Below are 26,921 nucleotides of genomic sequence, written 5' to 3'. Positions count from 1 at the left end.
AGTACCAAAGAAATCTTGATGTTTGTTTCTCAGGTGTTCAACCATAAACCAGAATTCAAATTAAAATCAACAAATTAAAAGTTTGACGTGATGATAATAATAGTTGTGAAAATTTTAGGGATCATCGAAGCTCGAACAATTCATCCTTGGACATAAATGTATGTACCAAGCTTTAAGGAGTTCCATCCAAAAAATGCTGAGATAACCCACCAAAAAACACAAATGTCAACCTCTTGGTGGCGCTAGTGTAAAAATAAGGGGATCACCAAAGTCACTAAGCATCATCCTGATTATAAATGTACAAAATTTTATGGCAGTTAGGGTTGCAGCTATATACTGTTTTTTAGGGCATACTGTGATATGAAAGTGGACATTTATCATATTGTATACATTTGCTTATCTACAATAGTGAAAAAATGCAACTGTACAGAGAATCTCACCTTTATTTTATTTTCAAAATGGATACTTTTACACATACTTCCATTAAAATACAGTTTCAAGTCTTAATTATAGTGATAAAGCATTTGTTTAACTAAAAGTAACCCTTCTGTTTACATTCATTTAAGGGTCATTCCGACTGAAAATAATAATTCTGTAATACCATGACATTACCTGGGATTATTATCGTACTTACTATACTGTTGCAACCCAAATGGCAATGCATGAAACTCTTTGTCATGAGATTTCATTCTGAACCAAAGTGGTAAACTGACATTGCCATCCATGGAGCCTTGCTGCCAGTATGGATAAAAAACATTTTTTGTTATACAACCAAAGTGAACAAATTTTTTGTAATTTTTATATATATATATATATATATATATATATATATATATATATATATATATATATGTTTTTTTTAAATAAAAAATCATCATATAATACAATACAGGGTTGGAAATTAAGCTATTTGATTACGAAATATACCAGCTACTCAATAATTGAACATTATTTCTTCATTTTTGTTTTGTTTTTTTGGGCGGGTGAGTTCAGCAAATCTAGCAGCCACTTGCATATTTTATCAGCATTTGGCTGGTTGGTGGTGCTAATTTCCAACCCTGGTATAATGTCACTGGCTGGCATTCCTGCTCGGTAATAGCTCGCACAGGCTCAAATTACAGTTTTATAGCCACATCTTAAGGAAATAAACTATATCTGACCAACCCTCATTAGGTAAATGACACAGTGCTTTTAGGAAAATGAACCTTTTATTCCCAGTCTGTGTAGAATCCTGTTTATTTTACAGAAAGTGTGAGTTTTAGTGTAAATATAAACAAAAAAAAAAGACTTGTGTTTGCATAATAGCAGGCTGTTCAAGCAGGGAGACACAATCTTTTCTGTCTCTGAATTTTTGCAGTCAGATTGTACAACCAGTTCTGGACAGGCTGCTCTGTAGAAAAGTGTTGGCAATGCATTGTGACCACAAAATGCATATTGACGAATCCATTTGTCGTAATAATTACAAATGCAGCTCTTTATCTCTTCAGTCACAGGGTAAGGCGGGAAAAAGACAGACTAGTTTTTATGCTTTGGATGAGATAAAGGAAACAAGTATTTAAATGCATTTGGTCATGCTTGATGTTGCAGTTCCTGCTCCTGCTTCATCTGCTGTAGAATAAATGATCCAATCAGTGGTCGATGGAAATACCGATTCATATTTTAATTTGCTAATTTTTTAGAAATTTGCTTTAAATTTATGATGTTTTTTTAGACAACTAAAATAGATCATCATAAAGAAGTGCAAAGTCAGAGCTTACACAATAAACACATGGCCATGCTATTTTATGCATTGCAGCATGTTGCTGTGTCCATTATTAGTCTCATTCCTAGTAATGACCAGCTGCTGCTTTCAGCAAACATTGTGGTTGCTGTTGTTTCTGTAACTGCTAGCTTCTGTCAGCTTTCTACCTCCCATGAGACGTTACCCTGCTGTTCTTTGCTATTGTGGGTGAGAAGTAGAGTTTGTGTTTAGAGAGTGGTCCATGTCCATGTTGGTTTTGAAAAGCTGAGAGCTCTGACTTTAGAAAGTGCAGAAATCCCTCCTGTGCAGCACTTTTCCTTAGCAGCCACTTTCTGTCTACCTTGCAGCCGTTCCCCATTGGGATTTTGCAACAAAAAGAGTATTGTGAAGCGCTGTTACAGGTGTCCTCCTCAGCAACATCTTTTGAACTGGGGGAATTCAGTACTGTCTGTTCAGTTCATTTTCACCTCTGGCTGGCAGGAGGCAGGTGGTGACAATGCTAAGGAGGCTCATACTGGCCTCTGACACTACAGAGTGCACTGCTTATCAGGCACTGACACAGAGACTCTGCTCGGACAGTATCAGCAGCTTTTGTGTGCTGATAGCCCAGAGGGGCTGCACTTCCCAGACATTGGTAGGACTAATGGGAAGCTGACGTACTCATTGCTTCATGTGATAGTGTGATAGTGAGTTGTTGCCTAGGTTGCAGATGGAATAATTGGTATTTTTTGTGACAAATTGTCATATTACAATATAGAAATTCGGCTTTTTATTCAAAACTGATTTCTAGAGAGGACAATTTGCATTTGCACCTCCAGGTTTTACCCAGGAAATTGTTGAGCAAAGGTGGTAATCCACACAATCATTGACACATCCCATTTCATATTCATTTTCGTCAATAGCTGATTGCCTTAAAAATAGCCACACTCATTAACTAGAAGGGCACTCGGAGAGCGCACAGCTCAGCTAAGGTCAAACGTCCTATCTCACAATTTTGAAGGTGTAATATATGAAATTAAGGACATTCATTTAGCAGCAAACTGTTATTAGTGTCCCAGCTGACTAGCTAATTGCTGATGCTCTGCACTGTGCACTACCTGGGCTGGCCATGCATGGGGGAGCGGTGCTCCGATGGCGTTGCTTTACTGCTGTATGATGACAGCACTGTTGCTGTTGTTAGCACTGTTGGGCTGTTGCACCGCTGATAACATTAACCCGACCTGTGGCAGTGAGAGAGCCTTGTTGTGGAAGTATAACATTCAGCTTCCATGCCCCCAGCCCCCAGTGTTGCCCTGGTGACTGTGAGATACCCCCTATTAACACTGTTAGCTCTGTCAGCACTGTTGCTGTTGTTAGCACTGCACTGCCAGCCGCCACCATTTTGGCTCAGCTGCCTCCAAACCTGGCCTAGATTATGAATGTTGTAAATTGCAAAGTGGGGAAAGATAATAAAAATAATAATTATTTTATTAATATAGCACATTTAAAAACAGAGTTTACAAAGTGCCTTGACAAATAAAGCAAAGCAGAAAAGGGATACATACACGGTGTTACAACAGTGGAAAGCCAAATAGTCCTATTGAACACAAGCGAGACAAAACTAGGGTAGAGTTAGGATGAAGGTAGAACCAGAAATAAATAGAAACCAAAATGTCAATATAAAATAATACAAACAAATAGACCAAATACAACAGCAGAAACAATAAAAGCAATAAAGCCACAAATAAAAGGAAATACAGTAAATAGAATATACATTAAAAAGGTAAAATTAATAAAAAGACATTACATAAAAGCAAGTCTATAAAAGTGGGTTTTGATTTGTGTATCCACCATGTGATTCAAATGCACTCCAAAATTTAATAGGTTCCTCCTTGGTCTATGCTACATCCTTCCATCAAGTTTCATGAAAATTGTTTGTTTAGTTTTTCTGTAATCCTGCTGACAAACAAACGCACCAACACACAACTTGAGCCAAATGCACAGCCTCCCTCAGAGGTAAATTTATGAATCTTCTGTGTGAAATAGCACCTCTGCTCTCTTCCCCTGAAGATTAATAGTTTATTTCACAACCCTTTTAATGTTTTATTATGTCATTTTCTATCAGAGGTGGGCCACTTCACTTGGAAAATACTGTTTAAAACCCTGACCTCCTCACACAACTCCAGCTGTTTGGAGAGGCATTCAAGGTCTAATTTAACAAACACATTAGAACAGCTGCACCGTTCTGTTGGTGGGGACTGGTCTGGTGTAACAGCAGAGGAAGATGTGGACAGTGTTTGTCCTGACTGTGAGCAGAGCAGAATCACCACTGAGATGAGCACTGACAAAATAAAAAACAGACAAAAAACCAATAAAGTCCCAAGTTGACCACTTTAAATTCTGTTCTCTTTTCAGCTTTCAGATTGTGCCACAAAATGGCAGTTGAGTTCCACTTGAAGCAGTAATGGAGGATAAGTGCATGGTGGAAGTACAAAGAGGGATTTTTAAAATTACTGTTACTGTTATGTATGTCTGAGTACTTGTCCACTAAGTGCTTTGTGTGAGTGCCCTCTTGTGCCTTGTTAAAATGCTGTAGAGGGTTAATATGTTTTGACTGACAGGGCACTGCACATAAACCTACATGCATGAGGACTGTCAGATACAACTAATCCCAAATTTGATTTGATTTAGAGTCAAAATTAAATTTCATTTTAAGAATTCTTGATAGGTGATGAAACTTTTCTTTGTTGAATTTTAATCTCAAAAGGTCATCCTGGTTTAATACATTTTTAAAGAAGTTGTTATTTTTATTTAAAAATGTTGATTCAACACAATCTCAGTTGTGATTTTGAAAGAAAAAGTGTTCCAAATAATTTGCACAACAATAGTAAATGTACATTTATGTAAAAGTGTGTGCTACTTTAAATTAGAGTTACTATGAGTAATTAATTAAAAGATTAGTTGTCAACTAATAAATTAATTGATTTGATAATTGATTCATCAGTTTAAATCATTTATTAAGGAAAAATGTGTCTTAAATGTGAATATTTTCTGGTGTCATTACTCCTCTATGACAACAACCTGAATATCTTGGGGTTGTGGACAAAACAAGACATTTGAGGATGTTGTTTTGGGCTTTGGGAAACACTCGTCAATGTCAACAATGAAAATAATCTTTAGTTGCAGCCCTGCTTTAAAGGATTGTCCAAAGATAAGAAGGGAATAGAGAGTAATGAGTGTACATTACAAATTAAATGTGCGCTGCTTCTAAATACAGTGTCCATCCAGCCAATTTTGTGTTTATCCCTTGCTTTCCACAGCAAAGCCCTCAGACACTGTCAGTTTTAAATGCAGCTGGAGCTTCTCACTTGGCTACAATAGTTTCCTGTGTTTCTGTGAGCTGCCATGTTACTGTTGCGTGATATTGAATATGGCATTTGCATGCAACACAGCTGCCGAACATTCTTTTACCAGCTGCCATCATAATCACGAGTTACCAAAAAAACCTGAAATACCACCATACTGATGACTTACTGTAAGTGAAAAGGGACATCTGCAGTTTTAATTTCCATGTACGTTTTTCTTCAGCTTTTACTCGTGTGTCAAACACAGCTCACATGTTATTGTTTCAAGTGTAGCCTCCTGTGAGTGTGGCCAGAGTTATTGGGTTTCAAAGTCGCCTTGAGCTTGATATTAAGGAGACATCTGTGCACTCCACCTGCCAATTTATAAGCTAAAGCTCATAGATCCCTTATTGGTTTTTCATGGATTGCATCAATTCTGCTTAGCAGTTTATGAGGTGCAAAGCAGACATTAAGCTTAATCAACTTCATTCTGTCAGCTGCTGAAAACTGGGATGGACGCCCAGTGTTAGACTTAAACGGGGAGCTCCACCTAATTGTCCCAATGAGATCATGACCGCACATTGTGTTGATTAATCTACAAGGTAATGACACTAATAGGTACACACCAATGTGGAGTTTTGTTTGGCTGACTGCCTCATTGTGCCTCCGCCACAGCGTGCTGTATGAGTGGAAGGAGCGTCTGAAGCAAGGCTGCCACCTCATCCAGACCACACCCTCCGGTCGTCCAGCCAACATCAGCGGCAACTCCTCCCAGCGTATCTACGTCACCTACCGTCGGGCGCCTGAGAGCCAGCCGCACTCCGCCCTGGCCGTCACCGACATCTGCATCATCATCCCGAGCAAGGGGGAGACGCCCCCGCACACCTTCTGCAAGGTGGAGAAGAATCTCAACAGCAGCATGGTGAGAGAGACACTGGTGGACAGAAAATGCTAAATAACTGTTGTGACGTTGCTTTTCGTAGTGTTATTTTTATGTCTTGTTTAATGAGGAGGCGTTACTGAAACCTTGTCCACACGGACACTGTTTTTTTGTAAACATACCTATTTTGGGTGTTTTGGCCTTTCGTCCATTAACGATGTCTTTTAGGTCACCAAAAACTATCTTTTGTAAAAGTTTGTTAAGGGTGAAGATTTTCATATATTCTGTGTCAGTGTTAATGTGCAGACAGGGCAAAGGGTTTAGGAGGTTTTCGCCTGCAACATCAGCGTGTGCCATCATCTCCTTTGTGAGGCATCATAAATGAGGCAGCATTTCGTGCGATGGAGTGCATGACCAAAATAGGGCTGGTTCTAACCTTGCTCACAGGAATTTTAACTTGTTTACACATAGATGTCAGATATTTTTTCACTATTTTGTTGAACAGATTTGTGAGAAAAAGTGCTAAGTAACAAAGTGCCAGAACACTGATCCAGATAGCCTTCTAGTAATTGCATTTTTGCAGGCTGCTAGTTACTTTGTGTGTGTTTGTGTGTGACAAACACAACTGTGCGTGCGTGCGTGTGTAAACGGGTATTTTGTCTTTGTTTTGAGTTTTGGTGCATTAACAGTAAGGTGTTGTCACTCCCTCAGAGTCAAAAAGCAAAGGGTTTCTCTCTAGAGCCACCATTTTACAAAAGCATTCAACAAGCATACAGGGGGACGTCTGATTTCTGCATCCAGGGCAACAGAATGACTGCATGAAATTCTCCGCTTTAACAATGACATCCTTGTTATGTGGTGGAAAATGAAGAAAATGGGTTACTGGGGTAAAAGGGTGCAGGCTGAGGGTAAGTGTAAGTGTGCACCCCAGAAATGTCAATTTTTTCATTACTGAAATGTGTTCATCATAACAAGTCATTTACACATTACTCGATGACATTTTGAATCCGGCAGACGTCATTGCTCATCTTGTCAGAGCCCTGTCTAAAATTCAAAATGTCAGGATCTTTTTTTAAGTCTTGAATCCTCGACTCCACTGTCGTGCCTCACTTCGCTTAAATCCTTCTCCACATGTTTTAATAAAGGAGAGACTTAAATTGGTGGTATGAGCCTCAGTCAGCGATATAAGACATTGAGCCTTATTGCAGTAACTCTGAGTAAGCCTGACAAACACTGGCAGATTCAACTGCCATCCTGTCTTCAGTAAAAGAATTTGAAATGATGGAGTGGCGTTGAAAAAATGTTATAGCTAAGCAGAGCCTCTCTATGTCTTTTGTTCTGAAACATTATAGTGTAGTGAAGGACAAAGAAAAAAGAAAAAGACTGCATCGCACCTGTTACTTCTTTTTCTAGTTGATTATGGTTTTTAAGTAGTTAGGAGAGAGATTTTAGCCCCTAGTTGAGTCATTTGACCTGGCTAGTACATCCAGTTATGGAAAATTGTCTTAAACCATCCCGCATTGCCTCAGGAAGTTTTTTAATGCTGTGTGTGTTTCTCGTGTTCCAGTCTGGTTTCTTTTTGAGGAGGGGGAAGTCCTTCAAGTTTTACAGCCTCTGCTCTCGTGTTTGGGTTAATCCTCACCCAGTGTTATTGCTGCAGAAAAATATCTCTTTCTATCCACTGCCCTGCCATGTTCTCTCTCACGCACTAATTAGGATCCTGTAAAAAGTCCTTGCTGTGTCAACTTGGTCTGTATTTGGCATTTCATAGACCAGGAGACCCCCCTTGAGAAACCATGTGAGCATGTGTCTCAGTGTGTGTAGTTTGTGTCTTAAAGCCTCCACACGCTGAGAGTAAGTGTGCCAGGAAGTGTTTAGAGTCAGTATATAAATCTACAGAGACTTGCGCATGCAGGAGAAGTCGAGGCTCCCACAATAAAAATGGGAATTAGCTACACACATTTTTCAATCTGACTACTGTAGGCTCTGTGAAGATCATTTTAATATTCCAGCACAGCTCTGGCTGCATACTTCATGTCCAGCCCCAGGTTATTAAAGATTTATTGGAAATTTTAGTTTCCATAGATCATTTCCCCTGTGAGTGACTAATCCACACAAATATGTTTATCAGATGTTTTATCACTTCTGTCAACATGCTAATGTTTTAGTTACTAGATGCAAATTACTGTAATTGGACTTTTGTTTGGGATGTATCAGTCTCAACTGTTGGAGGGATAGTATGAGTAATTTCCAGCTAATTGATTATTACTGATTGGGTTCCAGAGACATTTTAATTAGGACAAATTATAAATGGGATTAGACTGCACCTATGTGGTGCTGCCTTAAAGGAGCATGCGTCATACATGCAAAAACACTTTAGTGGCCCTTTAAAAACTTCCAGCTGTAATTTATCTTTGAAAGGAAGTTCCTGGCACAGCTCCAAATTTCATGTTATTTGGGGTTTTGCATTTTGTTCCTGACTGGCCCTAATTTGGCGTGTATTTTTCTTGATAAACAACATGCTTACTTCTTCCATTGTGCTCTTGTTTTCAGTGGGGCTCCTCTGTCTACCTGTGTTATAAGAAGTCTGTCGCCAAAACCAACACAATAGCCTACAAAGCAGGTAAGACCCCCTAATCCTATAACTACTAGAGCGCGCAGATCCAAATACTGATGTGTGCCTCCTGTTCCTGGTAATATGAGATATCAGATAACCGTGTTGAGCGTAAATACTTTCTCTTCTCTCCCAGTTCTTCCACTAATCACTGGTTTCCTGTGTGAGAAAAACAAATATTTAGAGAATGAGGTTATTGTTAGATGTGTTTGGAATGTCCCTTGTTCAAATAAGAAATTGGACAAGAAGAACTTAAAATGACTTTGAAGTCATAAATATTGATTTGTTGAATTTACCTCCTGTTTCTCCATTTGTTGCAGCTGTGTGTTGTTGTAGAAATGTCTCTAGAGAAGAGGGTCTGCTGCAAAGCACACCGGCTGCATGAGGACATTCTGCTACAGCTGGGCTTGCAAGTTCAGGCTTGTTGAAGCGTGTTGATGCCTCAGAATTGTAGTGATGAGATAAGCCTCTGCACGCCAATATTCTTACCCTTCAAAAGGGTTAAATGGTTGTTATATATTTAATGGTAATTTGAGGCTTATTTCACATCAATTCATCAGTCTATTTGGTGCCAAAATCAGCTGACAGAAGATTGTCTCTGATAACACTGTTGGCTCATTGTGGTTGTGTTTGGCTCTGCCTCAGATTGGCTGGCTGATGTTTTGCTGTACATATCTAGAAATATGCAGCAGACTGTGAATGGAGCGATCCTATCTGGTTCTCACTAGTGCTTTGGATGAGTCAGCTCACAGAAATCAAGTTTAACATTTCAGGCCCCCAATATTCCCACACGCATCAAGCTTTGTGTTCTGGAAACGTTTTGCAACATCTGACTTTATTTATGGACTAATGTGATAGTTTGATCAAAACTAAACTAGCTAAGTTTGTTTTATTGGTAGATGCATGATTTTGATTTTGGAAGGACATATTGTCAATGTGCAATTTAGCTGTAGAGCTGTGCGCATATGAGGCATTCCCTGGGGTGTTTAATACAATAGTCTGTATTTTAGAGAGAAGAACTGGCAGAACTTTCATGAAATTATACTATTATAATTCTTGAAGTTGTATAATCAGTGCATTTTTATGTAAACATATTGTAACATCAAATGACTACAGTACGTCAGTCCTTTGCACATTACAGTCTTTAAGAATTTCAACAAATCTGCAGCGCAGTCGAGTTTTTAACCTTTTTTAGTTCATTGTTTTGCTTTTACAGCAAAGTTTTCTCTTATCAGCTCCATTTCTAGCAGCATCAGGCAGCTGAATTCAGCTGATAAACTCTTTAACCACCTGTCTGACTACCATACCGCAGACAGATTAACTTAGCAACTAGCTGCTGAGGGAAGTGGTAAAGCTTAAGAACCAGATATTTTTGTCAGGATTTGGTGGAGATCAAATTAGAGTTAAAAGGAGAGTGAATATTGGATGTTGGTGTTGTGGGCTATAGTCATTTTAATTATTCAGAGAGAGTGGAAAATTTATCTGGTATATTGTGGTATGAGACTAGATATTGTCTTAGACTTTGGATAATGTAATCTCATAAGTTTGATCTTTTTCTGGTTTTGAAGGCTGCATTACTGTAAAGTGATGTCATTTTCTTAACAGACTTACTGATGATTATTTATCAAAAATCTCTTTGTGTAAATATTTTGTGAAAGCACCAATAGTCGACTGTATAATGTTGTCACATTATTGATGTTGAGATTTATGGTGAAACACTTTGTGATATTTGTTTTTCTCCATATCGCCCACTTCAGCGCCTTTGACGAATAGCAATTTGTCTTGACAGAGCTGATCTTTGAAGGCCAGAGAGTCCAAACTAGTTAAATCCTATTAGTTGTTTTTTGGTGACTCCAAACAAACCCTTAAAAACAGCAGAGTCACACAATAACAAACAAACTTACTGATCAAAGTAGCAGAAGACCGACAGCCTCCCTGTTCTGTAAGGTAAAATTATTAATTCTTTTGAATAGATAGCTAACAGCCTCAGTTCCCCATCAGAAATGGCTGTCTGAAGACACAATAAAATTTTGAAAATATTCTAAAAATAGTGTACATTTAAACTGACACTGATTTCATTTAAAGTGAGACATATTTTAGGTGGCTAAAATAAGTATCTCCTGACCCCTGTCCACAGAAGCACATTGCTTAGCTTCTGTTGTGGCTCCGTTTCTCCAAACTGGAAGTGAGCCGATTGCCATCCAGTGTAGTTAATCCCTTGACTGTGGATAAGTACCTCATGCAACCCCACTTTGAAAATCTGCACTTTATCTTTAAGAAGAGAACTTTCTCTTTAAGAAAGTGCACAAACTGAAAATCACTATACCATTGTTTCTAATTTGTGTCCACCGACACTGACTAATGACCCAAAGGCCTGATTACCAGGCCCTAATTGCTTGTTAGAAAGCCAGGCCTTTCCAGTGAAACAGAGGCATAATAAAGTGGTACATAATCATAATGATTATAATAAACTGAACTTGTTTTTTTTTTCTTTTTAAACTTTATGGAAAGGCGATTGTGCATCTTGATCTGCTGTTAATTGGTTATCACAGAGGGAAGGCTGCACTTTGCAGCTCTATAAATGGAGTTCTCAGTTTGTTTGTGGTCTTTTTTTGTTTCTTCCTGTTCCAGGTTTGTTCAGCAGATATCCAGAGGAGGACTATGAGTCATTCCCTCTGCCAGAGTCTGTCCCTCTCTTCTGCCTTCCCATGGGGGCCACAATTGAGTGCTGGCCAGCGAACACCAAATACTCCCTTCCTGTTTTTTCCACCTTTGTCCTCACCGGAGCCTCCGGAGAGAAGGTAAAATGGATGAATGGACAGGTCCACATTTCTGCTCTAATTTCTTTTACTTTTTTTCATCCAGAAGATTAACAAACAGGTATGATTAGGAGCCAGTGACTGTTAAACCTCAAAAAACAGACTCTAACTGCCATCTACACAGCTGACACGACCATACACTAACACACTTCAATGGGCCATGAGAAAACCACAATGCTCTGCATGCCAGAGAGGAAAGTGGGTCAGGCACGCATGTTGCCTTTGTCAGGTCAAAAACGTTGTACCCCCACATCTAGTGTTTCTTTTTTTAGGACAGGCATGTTAGCTGAAAAAAATTACAAAATGCAAAGATCCAGCTGAACAATGTTGTAACTGTTTCACCACTTTATAATTTATTTACAACTTTTTTTCACATATGCTCACATATACAATATGTAGTTATGGACAAACATCAGTTTACATGCAGACTAATGTCCCCACAAATATTATACTCTAGTTTTCTAGGCCTGAAAAAACCTTTAAGTACAGTTTTGTTACACTAGCTGGCTCACTTTGCAGTTGTGTCTCTAGCCTGATTCACATAGTCGTTATTTACCAGAGCTAGAAAATATGATCTTAACAATTTAATGATTGTCTAAACAATCAAGTGGAAATAGAAGTCTTCACCACTAATGAGAAGCATATGTTGTTTATCTAAAATGGATGAACCAAATCCTACAGAGACGTCAACAGAGATTTGAGTATTTAAAGTCAGTTGGGACAGAAATACAGAGGCACTTCTGTAACAACTGAAAACGCTTAAAGACTCTTAAAATCCTAAACAACTTTTGAATGCACTTCACATTTCACACACTTGACTATATAACAGAGATTATTCAGAGGGCGATTTTAGAGTCCTGACATCACAAGTCACTATCATCACACCGTCTGAAAATCCTCCCTGACACTCAATTCAATGTTGATCAGCATGTATGAAGCAACTTGCTGCGACTTCAGGACTCACCATCTTTAATTGATTGAGGCAATTCAGATCAGACTTGATCCTTTTTTGTTGGCTGTACAGCCATTAAAGCTGAAATTACGCTTCTGCTTACATGCAGGCAGAGCATGTGAGCGGAGTGGAGCGATGACAATTCCAGCTCCTCAAGCACGGAGCTGTACGTTATGCCTGCTCGCCCGCTCAGGGGCGATGAAGGTGGCTCCGCTTATTGTCGCTCCACCCTTCACTCAGATTTCATCCCGCTCCTCTCAATCGCTCAGCGCTCGCTCCAGAAAAAGAAAATAAAAAATGTATTGTATTTACTTTTAGCTTATTTGACTCATGAGAGCGCAGGTGGTCCCTCATCCTCCTCTTCCTCATGGTCAGTGCTGCACCTCATGGTGCGGTCTTTCTCTCCTTCTGTGCTGCTGCAGCATGTCTGCAGTTGCAAAGAGTAGCATGAAAGTACACACTCTGCAGCAAAATCTGGGGACCAAAACATTCCCAGAATTACACTGCATAGGAAAAAAATGACTGTTCAACTTAAGTAGACTGAGGGGCTCTGACTGATGAAATGGAGTTTCTGACTTTCAAGGGCCAACCCTGTTGCCGTTTTCAAACATAATACCCCGATCTGTACAACCTAAGTAATGTTCACATGAATGTGTCTGAACAACACTGGTGAATGCTCATTTATGTGCAGCCCAGAGAACCTTAATTTAATCTTAAGACACCACATACACAGAAAAACAGACACACACAAGTTCTTGGTTTCCAAATCCAAACTCAAGCCCCTTTCTGCAGTGCTGGTCTGTGGGTTTGGAAAGTGGGCCAGTTGGGACGAGGCTCATGTTGACACATTATAGTGAATTATGTGGTGAAACACAATCATGATTGCAAACAAATAACGTCCACGGCCTACTGATGTTTAGATAGCAGCTGCTCTGCTGAACAAGGCCAGTTAGGGGTCAGCGGCAATCGCTGGTGCCAAACCCTCCGTGGTCTGCTGCTGCTGAGTCAAGCTTGTGTGTGTGTACAGGTGCGTATATGTGTATTTGCATGTGAATTTGGAGGGCCTGCTGCTATAGCACATGCAGGGGGATATTTGGCGAGGACAGTGTTCATGCTGACTGGTGTTTTTAACTGGCCAAGGGCAGAGGTAGACTTAGCAGGATTCTGGCAGCATTAGGACTCCATGTTTAACTGAGAAGTCACCTGTTGACCAATGTGTACACACACAAGAATCCTCTTTTGTTTGTTTTTTTTTGAAGATTTTTTTTGGGGGTCATTTTTGCCTTTATTGGATAGGACGGAGTCACAGCATGAAAGGGGGAGAGAGAGAGAGAGAGAGGGGACGTCATGCAGCAAAGGGCTGTGAGCTGGAGTCAAACCCACAGCCACTGCGGGAAAGACATTACCTTCATACATGGGGCGCCTCCTCTATCCACTGAGCCACCAGACGCCCCTCTGCATGTGTAACTTTAACTTAATAGAAGTTTAAAGGTGTTGAAATCCAAAGTTTAATGTGGCCACCCACCTCTGACTGCTACCTTAAACTTAGTGGTGGAATAAGTGTTCAGAAATAAAAGTGTCCATTATGTAAAAAGGCTTCTATAAGTTAGTATTATTACCGATGAAATAACCAGTAAGTAGAATTTAACATTGACAGAGGCTTGAGTTGGAAAAAAATTGAATTACTTTATACACTGTTGGATTATTAAACCTGTAATGGTCCAGCCTTTTTTCACAAAATGATATATTTTGTTTAAAAAAAATCATAACTAGTTACTATTAAGTGTCAGATAAATGTCAGTAATGAAATATAGGCGAGTGGAAGTGTGAAGTGGCAGAAAATGGAAAGAAATAAGGTACAAGTACCTCAAAATTATATTTGAGTACATAGCTTGAGTAAGCATACTCTTTTTACCACTATCTAAACTCAACTTTTGAGTACTCAGAAAGTAATCTTAACTCAAATGTGAGCTGTTGCCGCACCTGAATTATAAACTATCCTGGAACCTAAATCCTGTCTTGGTTGTCATTTTGTTGTCTTTGTGAATATTTGATTGTTGCAGATTGTTTATGACAGAATAAACCCATGTCAAAGCTGTATGAGCCACTTGAATAAGTAGGAATTGGTTAGATGACTTGAATTTGAAACAACAAAACAACACCAAACATGATTTGTTTGTATTATACACATGAATAAACAGGAGAGATTGTCATTCATATTCATAGAATAGAAAAACAATGCCACAGGCTTGTCTCTGAACGCAACATACTCACACAAACACACAGGCGTCCCCAGTTCAGTTATCAGCAAACAAAGACATGGGCCACCGTGGTCCATTTCGGTAGAAAATGTTGAAAACCGACTCACATAGGCAGCCAGCAGATAAGCCAGTTAGCTCTGATCTGTGCGTGAATTGGGGAAAGTGTCATATTTCCAGGAAGCAGAGGGGATTTATTTGGCTGATACTGGCTCAGCTAACTGCTGTTTGTTCGTGCACTGTTGGCACTCATGGTATTTGATGTTCAGTAAAGGTTAAACAGAGGTGCACTACAATAACTTTATTTCTCTATACCTGTGGATGTTTTCATTTATTAAAGAGTGCAGAGGTGATTCTTAACTGTCTGCTCCTTTTTATTGTTAGTTTTCCAGTTAATCTTTTGGACTTTTACCTCTAGGTTTTTTTGTTGAACAGTGAAAAGAAATGAATACACTTTGGGTTCTCACCACTTTTTCAGAGTTTGAAGGTTATAACTTGGTTTTATAATTAAGGTTAAAGTAAGTTTAAGATTAAGGTTACTTGTTATGTGCTTGGGAATGCATTATGTCAATCAGGGTCCTTGTACGTATAGAAGTGCGTGTGTCTGTGTGTGCATACAGACATTTACTGTAGATGATGAAATTGGCAAAGTAGAGCTGAAACTGTTTCAATTAGCAGATTAATTGGTCGGTCAACCAAATGAAAAATTATTTGGCAACTGTTTTGATAATCATCTCTGCCTGTCGTAAGAGAGGATAATTTTTTTAGTCTTGTGTGTGCGCGTGTGTGCGTGTATCTGTTTATCTGCAGCTAATCCTGCAGCCTATTGGACCAATCAGCCTAATATCATATATGCACATGTATGACTGTATGCTTAAAGGCCTCTTGTGTTTGCAGTGATTCATAATTGTGTAAAAACATTTTTTATTGACTGTTTTATACCATTATTGATAACTGACTCCTCACTCTTCTTTATCGGGCAGGTAGAGGCCGTGAGTCATCATGAAAATCATGTCACAAAAGCATAAAGCAACGCTTTCAGGAAACTAGCTTAAAAACAAGGAGCCTTACGGTCTGTTGCATGCCTTATTTTGGCTTTTGTCAGGGCTTAAAACTGACATCCATGAAACAGTTTGGGTTCATTTTGAATCAGAGAAAATGTAAATTAATCAAATATTCAATATGTTATGATCCACTAAATTTAGGCACTTTTTGAGATGAAAAAACAACAACCCAACAACCTTTTTTTTTTATCTTCTCCGCCATCTTGACTGTAAGCAAACCAGAAGGAATAACAAAAGGAGTGCAGCAGGCTAGCATACATACTTAGCCACTTTGACCTTTGAAAGAAAATCCAGTATTGTGAAGGATCTGACTTTAGCAGTGTCACATCATAAATGCCTATGAGATAAAGTGTGGCTTTAAAGACTAGTTTGTTATCCTATGTGGATACCGCACTTAAGTCTTCAGTTACACTGTGCTGGGATAGCTATGATACATCTGCAGAGATTGTGAGCTGTATATGTAATATTTTCTGTTTCAGGTCTACGGTGCTGCTATTCAGTTCTATGAGCTGTTCCCACTGGAGTGTCTGACTGATCAGCAGCGCTCCCAGCTGGGTCTCCTGAGCCCGGATCCACCGAAACCCTCCTCCTCCAGCCGCACAGGAACAGCCACCAGCAGCACCACTAACAGCAACACTACAGCCCCGAGCTCGGTCTACACCAACAAGTGTATATGTCTGCTTTCACACTGGCCCTTCTTTGACGCTTTCCGCAAGTTCCTCACATTCCTCTACCGCTACTCCATCTCCGGCCCTCATGCCCTGCCCATTGAGAAGTGAGTTCTATTTTTTTAATCTCTTGATTTCACCATTTTATGCTCAGTGAAAGTCCTCCTAATTGTTTATTTTACACACTGTGAAGCTGAAGGAGCCACTGGTTTCTGTTTGGTTTTCCTCCATCTTTTTTTCCCCATTTCAAGTTTTTCCTTAATTAATGGCCTTAATGTTACCAAATATAGAAACAAAAGACTCACACAGATAATTCTAAAAAACTTTTAACTAACTAACTATTTCAGCTTTGTCTCTGAGAGATCATGTTTTGATTCCTTTTGCATGGCAAGTGGCTCTAAATACTACAATACCCATGAGCCTCATTTGCTGTTGAGATGGAGAGGAAGACAGTCAGAGGCACCAATCAGAGCGGCAGCGATTTTGAATTTTTTAACAAAACACGATACTGCTGTGACTGAATTAATATAAAATTAAGAAAAATGGAGTCAGAGAGTTGAAAGCTCAGGGATTGGATATTTCTTGCCGAAATGCACCCTGGGAGTGTCAAATACCTAGCCAGGGAACCAGACTAATCTGCCAGCTCATGTTTCATTTGCTCTGGCAGTTGCGTCCGGTCCTCCTCCATTCAGCCAGTTTCCCATCCGACTATATCCTGAGCAGGCCGATCATAACCATTTATCTAATATGGGGGGGGGTTTGGTACGATGATTAACAGAGCCGCCTCACTGGCTCTCAGATCAAACTAAGCAGCACTGATCAAATATAAATGGAAATTCTTTTACAGCATTGTCTATTTTTAGTTTTATCTGTCTTCAGAAACGCACTTCAATGTTTTTCTTGCTCGGACACCGCCCCTACCTGCAAGTGTCACTTGGTTGCTCTGATTGGTTGTAGGTCACAATGCTCTGTTGGTTTTATATAATTAAAATTGCATCCAGAGGCATTTTGGTCTGTGCCCATTGAAACCCTTGCAGGAAATCAAAAATGAACTGAGAGTTGTCAGACTGATTCACATCTGTAAATTATTCCAGTGATGCCAGAGTATTAGGTATCTTCTTCCAAAAGTTTTTTAGGTACATAAACTTGCACCCTTTTACCAGATATTTTCCAATCCAGTTGTTTAGTCTTTTGTACTGATGATGACCAGGAAAGTTTCACGCCTCTGTTCTGTTTCAACAGAAATGCTGCCAAGTAATTACCTGATAATGTTGAAATGTTTAGGCAAAATTAAAGTCAGTGACCAGTGCAGGTGATGTTAAAATCACCCCACCTCCACTAGAGAGATAAATCCTGTCTGAGTGGGGCTTCAGACAGATTTATTAGTTTTTCGCTGACAGAGGTGCAACATTCTTGTACAGGGAGTTATTATATGGTGTCAGCCTCAATAAATCAAAGTAGATATTATCAGTATGTGATATGCAGTGCAACTGAGGGACTGACAGCAAACCCTGATGTTTAATATTGATGTTATATTTTAAATTTTTACCATCTGTATACCAGAAACATTATGTTACATGTCGTGTAATATACCAAATTACAAAAGAGGTCCAGAAATATAGAATACCTCACCGATGCCTTTCTCTGTTGCTTAGTTGTTTTAGGTTGGATATTTACAACTTGATATGCTTTTCATGTTTTACTGCTGCTCATAAGTCCTACATGTCTGGGAGAGGTGCATTGACTGATTATTTGGCTACCATCTGCTGATATTTTTGGCCTCACATCCCCCTTACTCTTCTTCTTCTTCTTCACAGGCACATTTCTCATTTTATGCACAAAGTTCCCTTCCCTTCCTCTCAGAGGCCTCGCATCCTGGTGCAGGTAAGCTGAGGTCACAAGGGTAAAGATGTTTGTTGCACACGGTGCCAGTTAGAAATGGGGATTTATCAGAAATTTGCAGACAATGGTGTTGTTTTCTGAAGGAGTTGAGGATTGCCCGTGGGCTACAGCAGTTTAGGTTACTCCATTATGGATGAATATTTAAATGATTCAGTGCAGGCTTTTTTTTGCTTGGTTGGTTTTATCTCACTTTCCAGCTTTTCTGCAGCTTTCTCCTCACGACAGCCTGATGTTGAGCCAGCCAGTGTCTTCTCCTTTACCGCTCAGGTAAGAGCAGCTTCACATGCATTTTTCTGGGGATATCTGACAGCACTTATTTTGTGCTAAAATTTAAAGGAATTATGCATTTTGAGTGTATATGTGCATAACAGTGTAGTTCAGATAACATATTTCAACCTTGGAGAGGTCTGACAGTTTGTAAGATTGTTTTGTATTTTTTGTTGTTGTTGTAGTTTGTTGTTTTTTTCTGATGCATATTGATGAGAAAATAAATAGGTTTAAGATATGTATGTCAGCTTTCCTATATTACACACTTTTAAATCCCTTCGAAGAGTCAAAAAAGAATAGATAGTATGGCAGTATGCAGACTAATTGTGATGAGATGATTTTTGATTTGAATCTTATAAGTATTTTGGAACCCAAAATGTGTTCAGTGCACAGAAAAAGTTGAGAGATTGAGATACTGTAGTTTGATAAGTACGGATAATATTGTACTTTTTTATTGTGCTTTTTTGTAGTGGTGGTCGATTTTCCACGCTGCTCCAGAACCTCGGACCAGAGAACGCTGTCACCTTGCTGGTGTTTGCCGTCACCGAACACAAGATCCTGGTTCACTCGTTACGACCCGCTGTACTGACCAGCGTTACTGAGGCTCTGGTGTCTGTAAGTTACTGCTTTTAGCTGCACAGAGATGTTTCTTATCAACCTCCAACGAGGGATGTAATGACCACATTGGCTTCACGCTCTTAATACGGCTTTCCTCTTCTTTGCTTTTGCACATGTATTCTTTTTTTTTGTTAAATTCTGCAATCATAGTTATTGATGTCTAATATTGTTGATATAGTTATTGTGTTGGTCTCCATCAGTTGTGGAAATAGGAAGCAAAAGTTGTAAACTGTGTTTAAAGTGAGGGAATTCTGGTTGTTAGCAGACAGTGTTTGAACCAATTTCATTTACATCATTAGAAAGTGTTTTTATGCCTCCCTTCAGGCAATAGCTGTGGCTGGAGGCAATTATTTTTTGGGTTCTCCGTCCGTCCAATTTTAGTGAATACGATATCTCAAGAACGCCTTGAGGGAATCTTTTCAGGTTTGACAAAAATATTCACTTGGACTTAAGAATGAACTGATTAGAATTTGGTGGTCAAAGGTCAAGGTCACTCTGACCCCATAAAATTTGCTTTTTGCCCTAGTTCAATAATTCATACCCTAAAATTTCACACAAATGTCTAATAGGATTTAATTAAGTGCTTTTCTGGCTCTTGCTAGACATCACAGGTCAGAGACGAAAGCCGAGACGTTTGGTTAGATACTGTCGGTGGCGCTAATTTTGAGCGCCCACCTTAAAACTGTGCTGATTGTATCGACCTTTCATGCTGCTGAGGGAAAGATGTGTGTGAAGAATCCATGTTTTCACATACATGGATGTAAACTGTAATTGCATCTCGACTGTTGTGTGGAGGCATTCAACCCTGTGGTGGTAACTAGTTTTTTCATAGTAAAGCTCAAGTGTACTGCTAACTTTATGGTGACACATTGTACTTAAACCTGCAACTTTTAACAAGGGAGCCCTGTCCTGCTTTTCATCTCACTTTCTCATCTTCATCCTCAGATGATCTTCCCGTTCCACTGGCCGTGTCCGTATATCCCTCTGTGCCCCCTGGCGTTGGCTGACGTGTTGAGTGCCCCCTGTCCGTTCATTGTAGGAGTGGACTCTCGTTATTTTGATCTTTATGACCCCCCACCGGATGTGAGCTGTGTGGACCTGGACACAAACACCATCTTCCAGTGAGTGCAATACACAAAAACTTTCCCATTGCTGTTGAGTCATTTAGACAAGCTATTGAAGTGAGGAATAAAATCTGTAAAATGACACTTTTACTGAACTTTATCAGTCCTTGCTACCTAGTTGCCCCTTATGATGAATATTGTAGGGAATAAGTGCAGGACAGTGAGCTGCGTATATACTGTACAGCACTTCCAGTGGAGAACTCAACATTGTTTCTTGTGCTGCATCTTTTTTTGTTCAGACCACATAACTGCCAGGTCATGAGTTCTAAGTTTAGAGACCAGGCCAATTTTCCTGGAGGAAATGTTTATTTTTGTAGAGTCAGACTCATTTTAATATGAAGAGAATGCATTTTTCTGGTGGCTCAGGTACGGTCATTAATGGTTGATATAATTTATTTTGGCCTCATTACCAGCCAGACAGAATCAGGGTGGTCTGAATACCCCTGGAAAGCAGTGGGTCCATGTTGGTTTTGGCCTCTCAGCTTCTCCACAGCTCACTTCATGCTTCTTCTTTTCCAGCAACGAAGATAAGCGAGCCCTCACATGGAAGATCCTGCCAAAGAAAGCCTGTAAAAACCTGATGAATGTGCTGAGCAATCTGTACCAGCAGCTGGTTGATGGTGAGTTCTGAGCTGATAGACCAAAGGATTGCAAAAGTGTGCTCGATTTTGTTGTATTACTTTCATTTCTTCCTTCATTCTTTTTCAGTCTTTCATGTAAATACACTTTTATCAAAGTTTTATATTCATAAGTTGTTTTTTTCAGGGTTTGTACAGGGCACTGAGGTGCTTGTAATACTTAAATTTGGTACTCAGAAGTTTCATTAATGGAATGCCGTGAAAATCTCGGATTTTCATCCCTGAAAAATGTATGTGAATAATAGTGAGAGGAGAACACAATTATAAATTATTTTATGAAACATATTTAAAAATGCTTTAAGTTAGGATTCCAAAAACTTCCAAAAGCTGTACATGAATTACATTCTAATGCTGTTTGAGCAGTATGAGCTCAGAGCGCCAACAGGATGGTAACGCTAGTAAATAGTTGGTGCCAGGGTGTTTCATTAACCTGGAAGAAGTTGACACTGGAGCAGGGAAATCCATTAGTTTTGAGCTGAAATTCAGCAGCCCTGTGTCTCTGACTGTAGAAGATGGAGCTGTGAATGTTGATGTGGAGTTTGTTGGTTGCAGCGCTGGCTTTTGACAGCTAGCTTCGCTTGTTAGCTGCTGAATCACAGCAGAGTTAGCAGCCACTGGACTTGAAATCTGGTGATCCCTGCAGTGCTCCACTCAGATTCAGACAGTCTAGAGAGGGTTTATGGTTTATTTGCTGTTTGACATGTGGGTCAGAGGCTTGGTTATCCATGAGTGTAGCTGTGCTGTAAGTATACAGTCTGAACTCAGTGGAGTTTTCTCTGAAAGAGCTGAAAGTCCAGTATTAATCCTCCAGACTAAGTTGTTACTGCTTAAGAAAGAATTCAGGCTGAAATTATGTTTGGTGTTTATGTATGTTTTTTTTTTGTTTGTTTGTTTTTTGCTTCTTAGCAGTGAGCAAAACTACAGAGATAGTTGTGGAGAAAACCCTTTCAACATTGAACATTAAAATGAGTGGTTGGAAAAATACTTGAAAGTCCTTCAATTTCACTTCCCCCTGTACACACAAAAACTTTTATTTTTCTGTGTAACTGAATAGAAAGTGAAAGGTCTGTCACTTTTTTCCAAAGAGTCAAGTTCAAGCAAATTCAAACTAACATGAAATTTGTTCAAACCAATGTAGGGCATTGTATCTTTTTGGATTATATTTCTGATCTTCAGTGTAATCGAAATAATACAAAAAATCACATTGTGTTAAGCTTTATTCATCATCTGTGTTTGGATTTCGTTGTCTTAACAGTTTGTTTTCCATTCGGTCTGTACTGTTCGGCTCTCCATTCCACTAATTGAAAGCCAGCAATAATCCCATCATAGTATAATTTCCTAATTACTTGTCTGCCCAGTCATTGTGCTCATTGTATTATTGTCAACTTTCTCCTCTATTCTTGGAGCATGCTCACTGAGAGACCATGAAACTTGCTCCTTATTGAGCTGCAGAAATTGAATAAATGAATTTTCTGATTCAGTGAAGTTGAAAATCTACCCAGTTTCTGCCAGAAGTGCTGAATATTGATATGCCTGCCAGAGGTTTTAGTGGAGACATTTAAGCTTCATGGATGTGAATGTCAACTTGAGTTTATTTTTCCTTTTAATGAAAGCCAAATCCTCATTTGAAATACAAATACTTGCTCAGTTAAAGCAGTGCTTTGGCTGTATGACCTTTCAGAACATATGCTTTGATCAAAACCACTTAATCAAAATTCAAAATATGGCACATTTTCAGCAGCAGAAGTGGTGATTCATCCTTAATGTTGACATGAAGAGATTTTAATACAGCATGAAGTGACAGCTGCTGATTTTCCCCCCTTTTGTCTTCAGGTCATCAGCGGCCTGATGGGCTGCTGGAGCTGAACATGAGTGATTCGTCGGAGCTGAGCTGTGGAAAGAGCCTCCACATGCTGGAGCTGGAGATCCAGGAAGCCTTCCTCCGCTTCATGGCAGCCATTTTAAAAGGCTACCGCTCCTTCTTACGACCCATCACACAGGCACCCTCCGAGAAAGCCACAGACGCCAGCTCACTTTTTGACTTGCAAGGTATCTGGAATAATGTCACTCTGTTTGTAGCCATAAAAAATATTTATTTGTGTGCAGTGCATGGGACATGGGGCGAACAGATGACCTAAGCCGTCCTTTTTTCCCCAGCAGCCTCCTCCTGAACTCCTCACACACACCTAAACAAGTCCACTCTGAGTCTTTTTTCTCTAAAAGAAATGTAACTGAATAATGTTTACTGATCACAGATGGGAAGCTTTGCTGTTCTGATACCAGTAATCTGAAGACGTGTTCTGTCGTGCATGACACAAGCTAGTCCACCATGACCTCCTCAGAAAGATGCAGCTGACTGAGCCCTCTGCAGAATTATTGGTTTACTGTGCTTTCTAGTGAACAAACACTAGAAAGCCTTTAATAATGGCAGCTTTTGGAGGTCAACCACCATAATTTAGAGGCTCATAGAAACGTTTGTATATAGTCATTTTAACAGAATATAATCAGAAGGAGCTTTGGTGTGTTTTGAGAGGTGTCCTTTTGATGAACAGTATTTCTGAGTTCAAAATGATAGACATGTGGGATACAACATTGGGAGGAATTTGACTTGATCATTTGAAGGGAGCATGTCATGTGATGTCAATCACAGTGAGGCCTTGAGGGTGTAGTGCCGACGGGATAGTGGTAGGGTTACAATGGTATGAGATTTTTACGGTACGTTAACCATATAAAAAAAAAAAATCACGGTTTCATGGTATCACAGTCTAGGTTATTACACTACTATTATTATTATTATTATCAGAGGATGATCACAGAATTATGTTTGAACAAATGCTTTATTATAATTGAAACTTAAAATGATGTTTTTAATGGAAGTATGTTTAAAAAGTCAGCCAGGCAGTCGAGGAGGAAAGAAAATGCACAGATGCAGGAAAGAAAACATGATTGGATATTGATATGAGAATACAAAGCAATTATTTATTTATTTATTTTTTAGTTTTTACTGTATTGTTAAATATGTGAACAATATGGCCAGAGGAATGATGCGTGTTGAAAGCCATTTTTCAACTCTAAATGTATGACTTAAGCCAGTAAGTAGATCCTGAGTTTCTAAGACTACAATTTCCAAGGTCAAGAATAACTGTTCTCACTCGAGTATTGTAAAATGTTAAAGTGAAATCTTTTCTTTTGGAGAGAACCTGTTTACACTGACATTTTCTATCTAGAAGGAGCTTTTTCTTCCAATATTGGTACAGTAAGACTCAATATATATCAGTCACTCTGTCAAGTTTAGTGTCGTAGCTCTTTGTCAAAAACAGGATAATTTCTTAAATGGGTCCACAGGCCTATAACAGCATGAGCCCCCCTGATGTCACTGTTTTGAGTCTCATCTACAAACATCTGGAAATCACTTATGGGTGACATCTCAGCTTATGTGCAGTTGGTTCCTTATGTCATTTTGCAAATCAAGGTTATTTGGATAAAGAGCCGGGCTGATATTTGCTTAAATTATCTGAGAACTCACTGAAATGATTTAAGTAGCTAAGGGGATAAAACCAATATTACTGAGATCAGTTATTGATGACTGGTGTGCATGTTTGAGCACATCGACCACCAGACAATTTGGCATTCAAAAAAGTTTGCTTAACTTTTTTGTCATTATTTAGTCCTCAGCCAAGACTGTGAAGTCACAGGTATACAGTTACACTGCATGATTAGTGCTAATGAGTCTATGAATACATAAATACTGCGTCATCTGTAGCACCTTCCTCTCTACAGCTGGCCAGCCTCAAAAACAGATGGTGTTGTTTAATACATGAGCTTTCATAAGTGTCCATCCTCTCCACTGAGTAAACACAGAAACTGTTTGGAGAGGAAGGTTGGGGTTTGAGAAAGACGCTGGGGTTGGAGGTTCACGGCTGTTTGCAGACCGAAGGTTAGTCAGTTGGCGGTGCAGCTGCTAAAAGCTCCGGAGGCCTGAGAGTGGCCTCTGGATGGGAGCTTGTGATAGCTGGTCGACATCACAGCTGAAGTGAGTTAGGATGAAATCACGGCTGCTCTGCTGGAGGATAGCTGTAGCCAAGGTCGTGTCCAGTGTGAGTTATATGATACAGCAAACAGGAATGGCTGCACTGCATTACATAATGACTCGAGGAAAGATGTAACGGCTCGTGCATCATGTGTATGAACTCCTGACCGTTTTCAAATCTAATATAATAGCAACAAAGAAAAAAAAAGTTATTGGTCATGGACACCATTCATTTTATTTGTCACATGAAATCATAAAAATAACATTTCAGTGAAATCTAATAGTAATGGGAGACATTATTTATGGTTCCTCCTGCCCGCATAAATCACAGTTTCCTTCTTCACATGTTTAAAGTGCTTTCAGTCCAGCATCTTTGATGTTGTCAGTGTTACTTGCAGATTGCGTCGGCATTTCCTTTTGCTTTACAAAGTGTGGAATTGATAATTATTGATTGAGGTCTGCGTGTATCCAAGTGCGTTCTAGTGTATGTTAGTTACAATAAACCAAATACTTGTTTTTATCTGTTGTAGCTCGGTCCAGACCTTGTTGTTTTCATGCAGGAACTATTTTCTTTCCACAGAACTGCACCCACCAACTGTATCATTGTGCAGAGGAAATCTACTGCTAGCTCACCTAGCACGACTAAGCCATCTAACGTTACAGCTCAGCTAAGGAGGATAATAATAATATTAATTCATTAATTCATTTTCATTCATTGTCCGTAACGTAAAGCAGAAACTCATGGAATAATAAAAATAAACATCAACAAACATGCCGACAGAGAAAAGTCTCGAACAGTCAAACAAAAGGGCCAGAACAAAATGTGTATACAAAGGTCAACAAGAATAAAGCAAATAAAAGTAAACAAAACAGGCAAGTCCTCATCATCATGATGCCATTAATGTTTACATCTTGCACTGTCGTGAGCACGAGCATCTCGTCCATGAATAGATGCACACTTCCTTCTGTGCTGTTATGTGGTTGTTGGGTGTAGTTTGGTAGAAAGAAAATTGTTCCTGTATTGAAGTGCTCTCAACAAGATCTGTGGATTATCTTGAATAACTGGTCATGATTTCTGGCAAGAGACATTGCTGCTTATTTTTTCAAATGTATTTTTTGGCACTTTGAGCACCCCAAGTCGAGTGCTATCTATTTCCATTATAGTAAAGAGAAGGCAGACATCTCTACGACTGATATCTCAAACAGTCAGCAGCTCACACCAAAACAATCTAGACTGAAAAATAGAACAATGGGTTTGATTATGGGGTGAACTGTCCTTTTAAATGTTGTTTTTGAAATGTAGATGTAGACAGTTAACACTTGAATGACTTGTTGCCCATGTAAACAAAGTTCAGTTCCCTCAAGGTACATTTAGTAGCTGTTCGTGATGCGGTCAAAGTTCCTCCGCCGATGGGGCGCCCAATAGTTCACCTGGTAGAGCGGGCGTCCAATATACAAAAGGCTATGTCTTTTCCACAGCTGCCGTGGCACCCTTGGCCCGTGCTGCATGTCATCCCCACTCTCTCCACCTTTTCATGCCAACATCTGTCCTATTTGATAAAGGGAAAATCCCTAAAAATAATCATTAGAATAAAAATAGTCCTGCTGATAACCAAAAGCTCCAGAGCAGCCACTCGATAGACCTTGAGGTGAGATGGTTTTCTCAGGTGGCAATAATTTGTTCTTGTTGGCACTTGTTAGCACTCATCAGTACTGTTAAATCTTTTACCACATTACTAAATAATGACTCAGATCCTGTCAGTTGCTTCATTTCAGTCAGTGTCGCTTTTTAAAAAAACATGCACTGGGACCTTTTTGGTGAAAGTTAATCGCATAATTATTTAATCTACAAGTTGTTCCACTTTATGACTACACCAGAGGCTAAGTGTATTCATTTTTACAGTGATATGATCCACAGAAAAGTAAGAAACCTTAAGATTTTGAATCACTTAAACCCGCAACTGTGGAAAATATGTTCTTGATTCAGTAATAAATTGAGTAATACTTAAGTCCCTCGTTAGGT

The 26,921-nt window shown here is 39.4% G+C and overlaps 1 protein-coding gene across 6 annotated transcripts in view; it reads left to right on the top strand.

Annotated features, from left to right (window-relative positions):
- LOC121943806 (C-myc promoter-binding protein-like) overlaps window positions 1-26,921 on the top strand; it is an 88,446-nt gene that overhangs the window by 21,278 nt on the left and 40,247 nt on the right. For all 6 annotated transcript variants that reach the window (XM_088072233.1, XM_088072162.1, XM_088072076.1 and 3 more), the window contains exons 3-12: window positions 5,740-5,986; window positions 8,498-8,567; window positions 11,190-11,359; window positions 16,131-16,426; window positions 18,137-18,203; window positions 18,430-18,488; window positions 18,959-19,103; window positions 20,052-20,227; window positions 20,750-20,850; window positions 22,702-22,917. In XM_088072233.1, the coding sequence (XP_087928359.1) occupies window positions 5,740-5,986; window positions 8,498-8,567; window positions 11,190-11,359; window positions 16,131-16,426; window positions 18,137-18,203; window positions 18,430-18,488; window positions 18,959-19,103; window positions 20,052-20,227; window positions 20,750-20,850; window positions 22,702-22,917 (1,547 nt within the window). The remainder of the gene's footprint in view (window positions 1-5,739; window positions 5,987-8,497; window positions 8,568-11,189; window positions 11,360-16,130; window positions 16,427-18,136; window positions 18,204-18,429; window positions 18,489-18,958; window positions 19,104-20,051; window positions 20,228-20,749; window positions 20,851-22,701; window positions 22,918-26,921) is intronic.

The sequence above is a fragment of the Plectropomus leopardus genome, chromosome 1, assembly GCF_026936395.1.
Source record: "Plectropomus leopardus strain MGB_pleo_1.0 chromosome 1, ASM2693639v1, whole genome shotgun sequence".
NCBI lineage: Eukaryota > Metazoa > Chordata > Actinopteri > Perciformes > Serranidae > Plectropomus > Plectropomus leopardus.
This window is presented reverse-complemented; position numbering and strand designations above follow the sequence as displayed.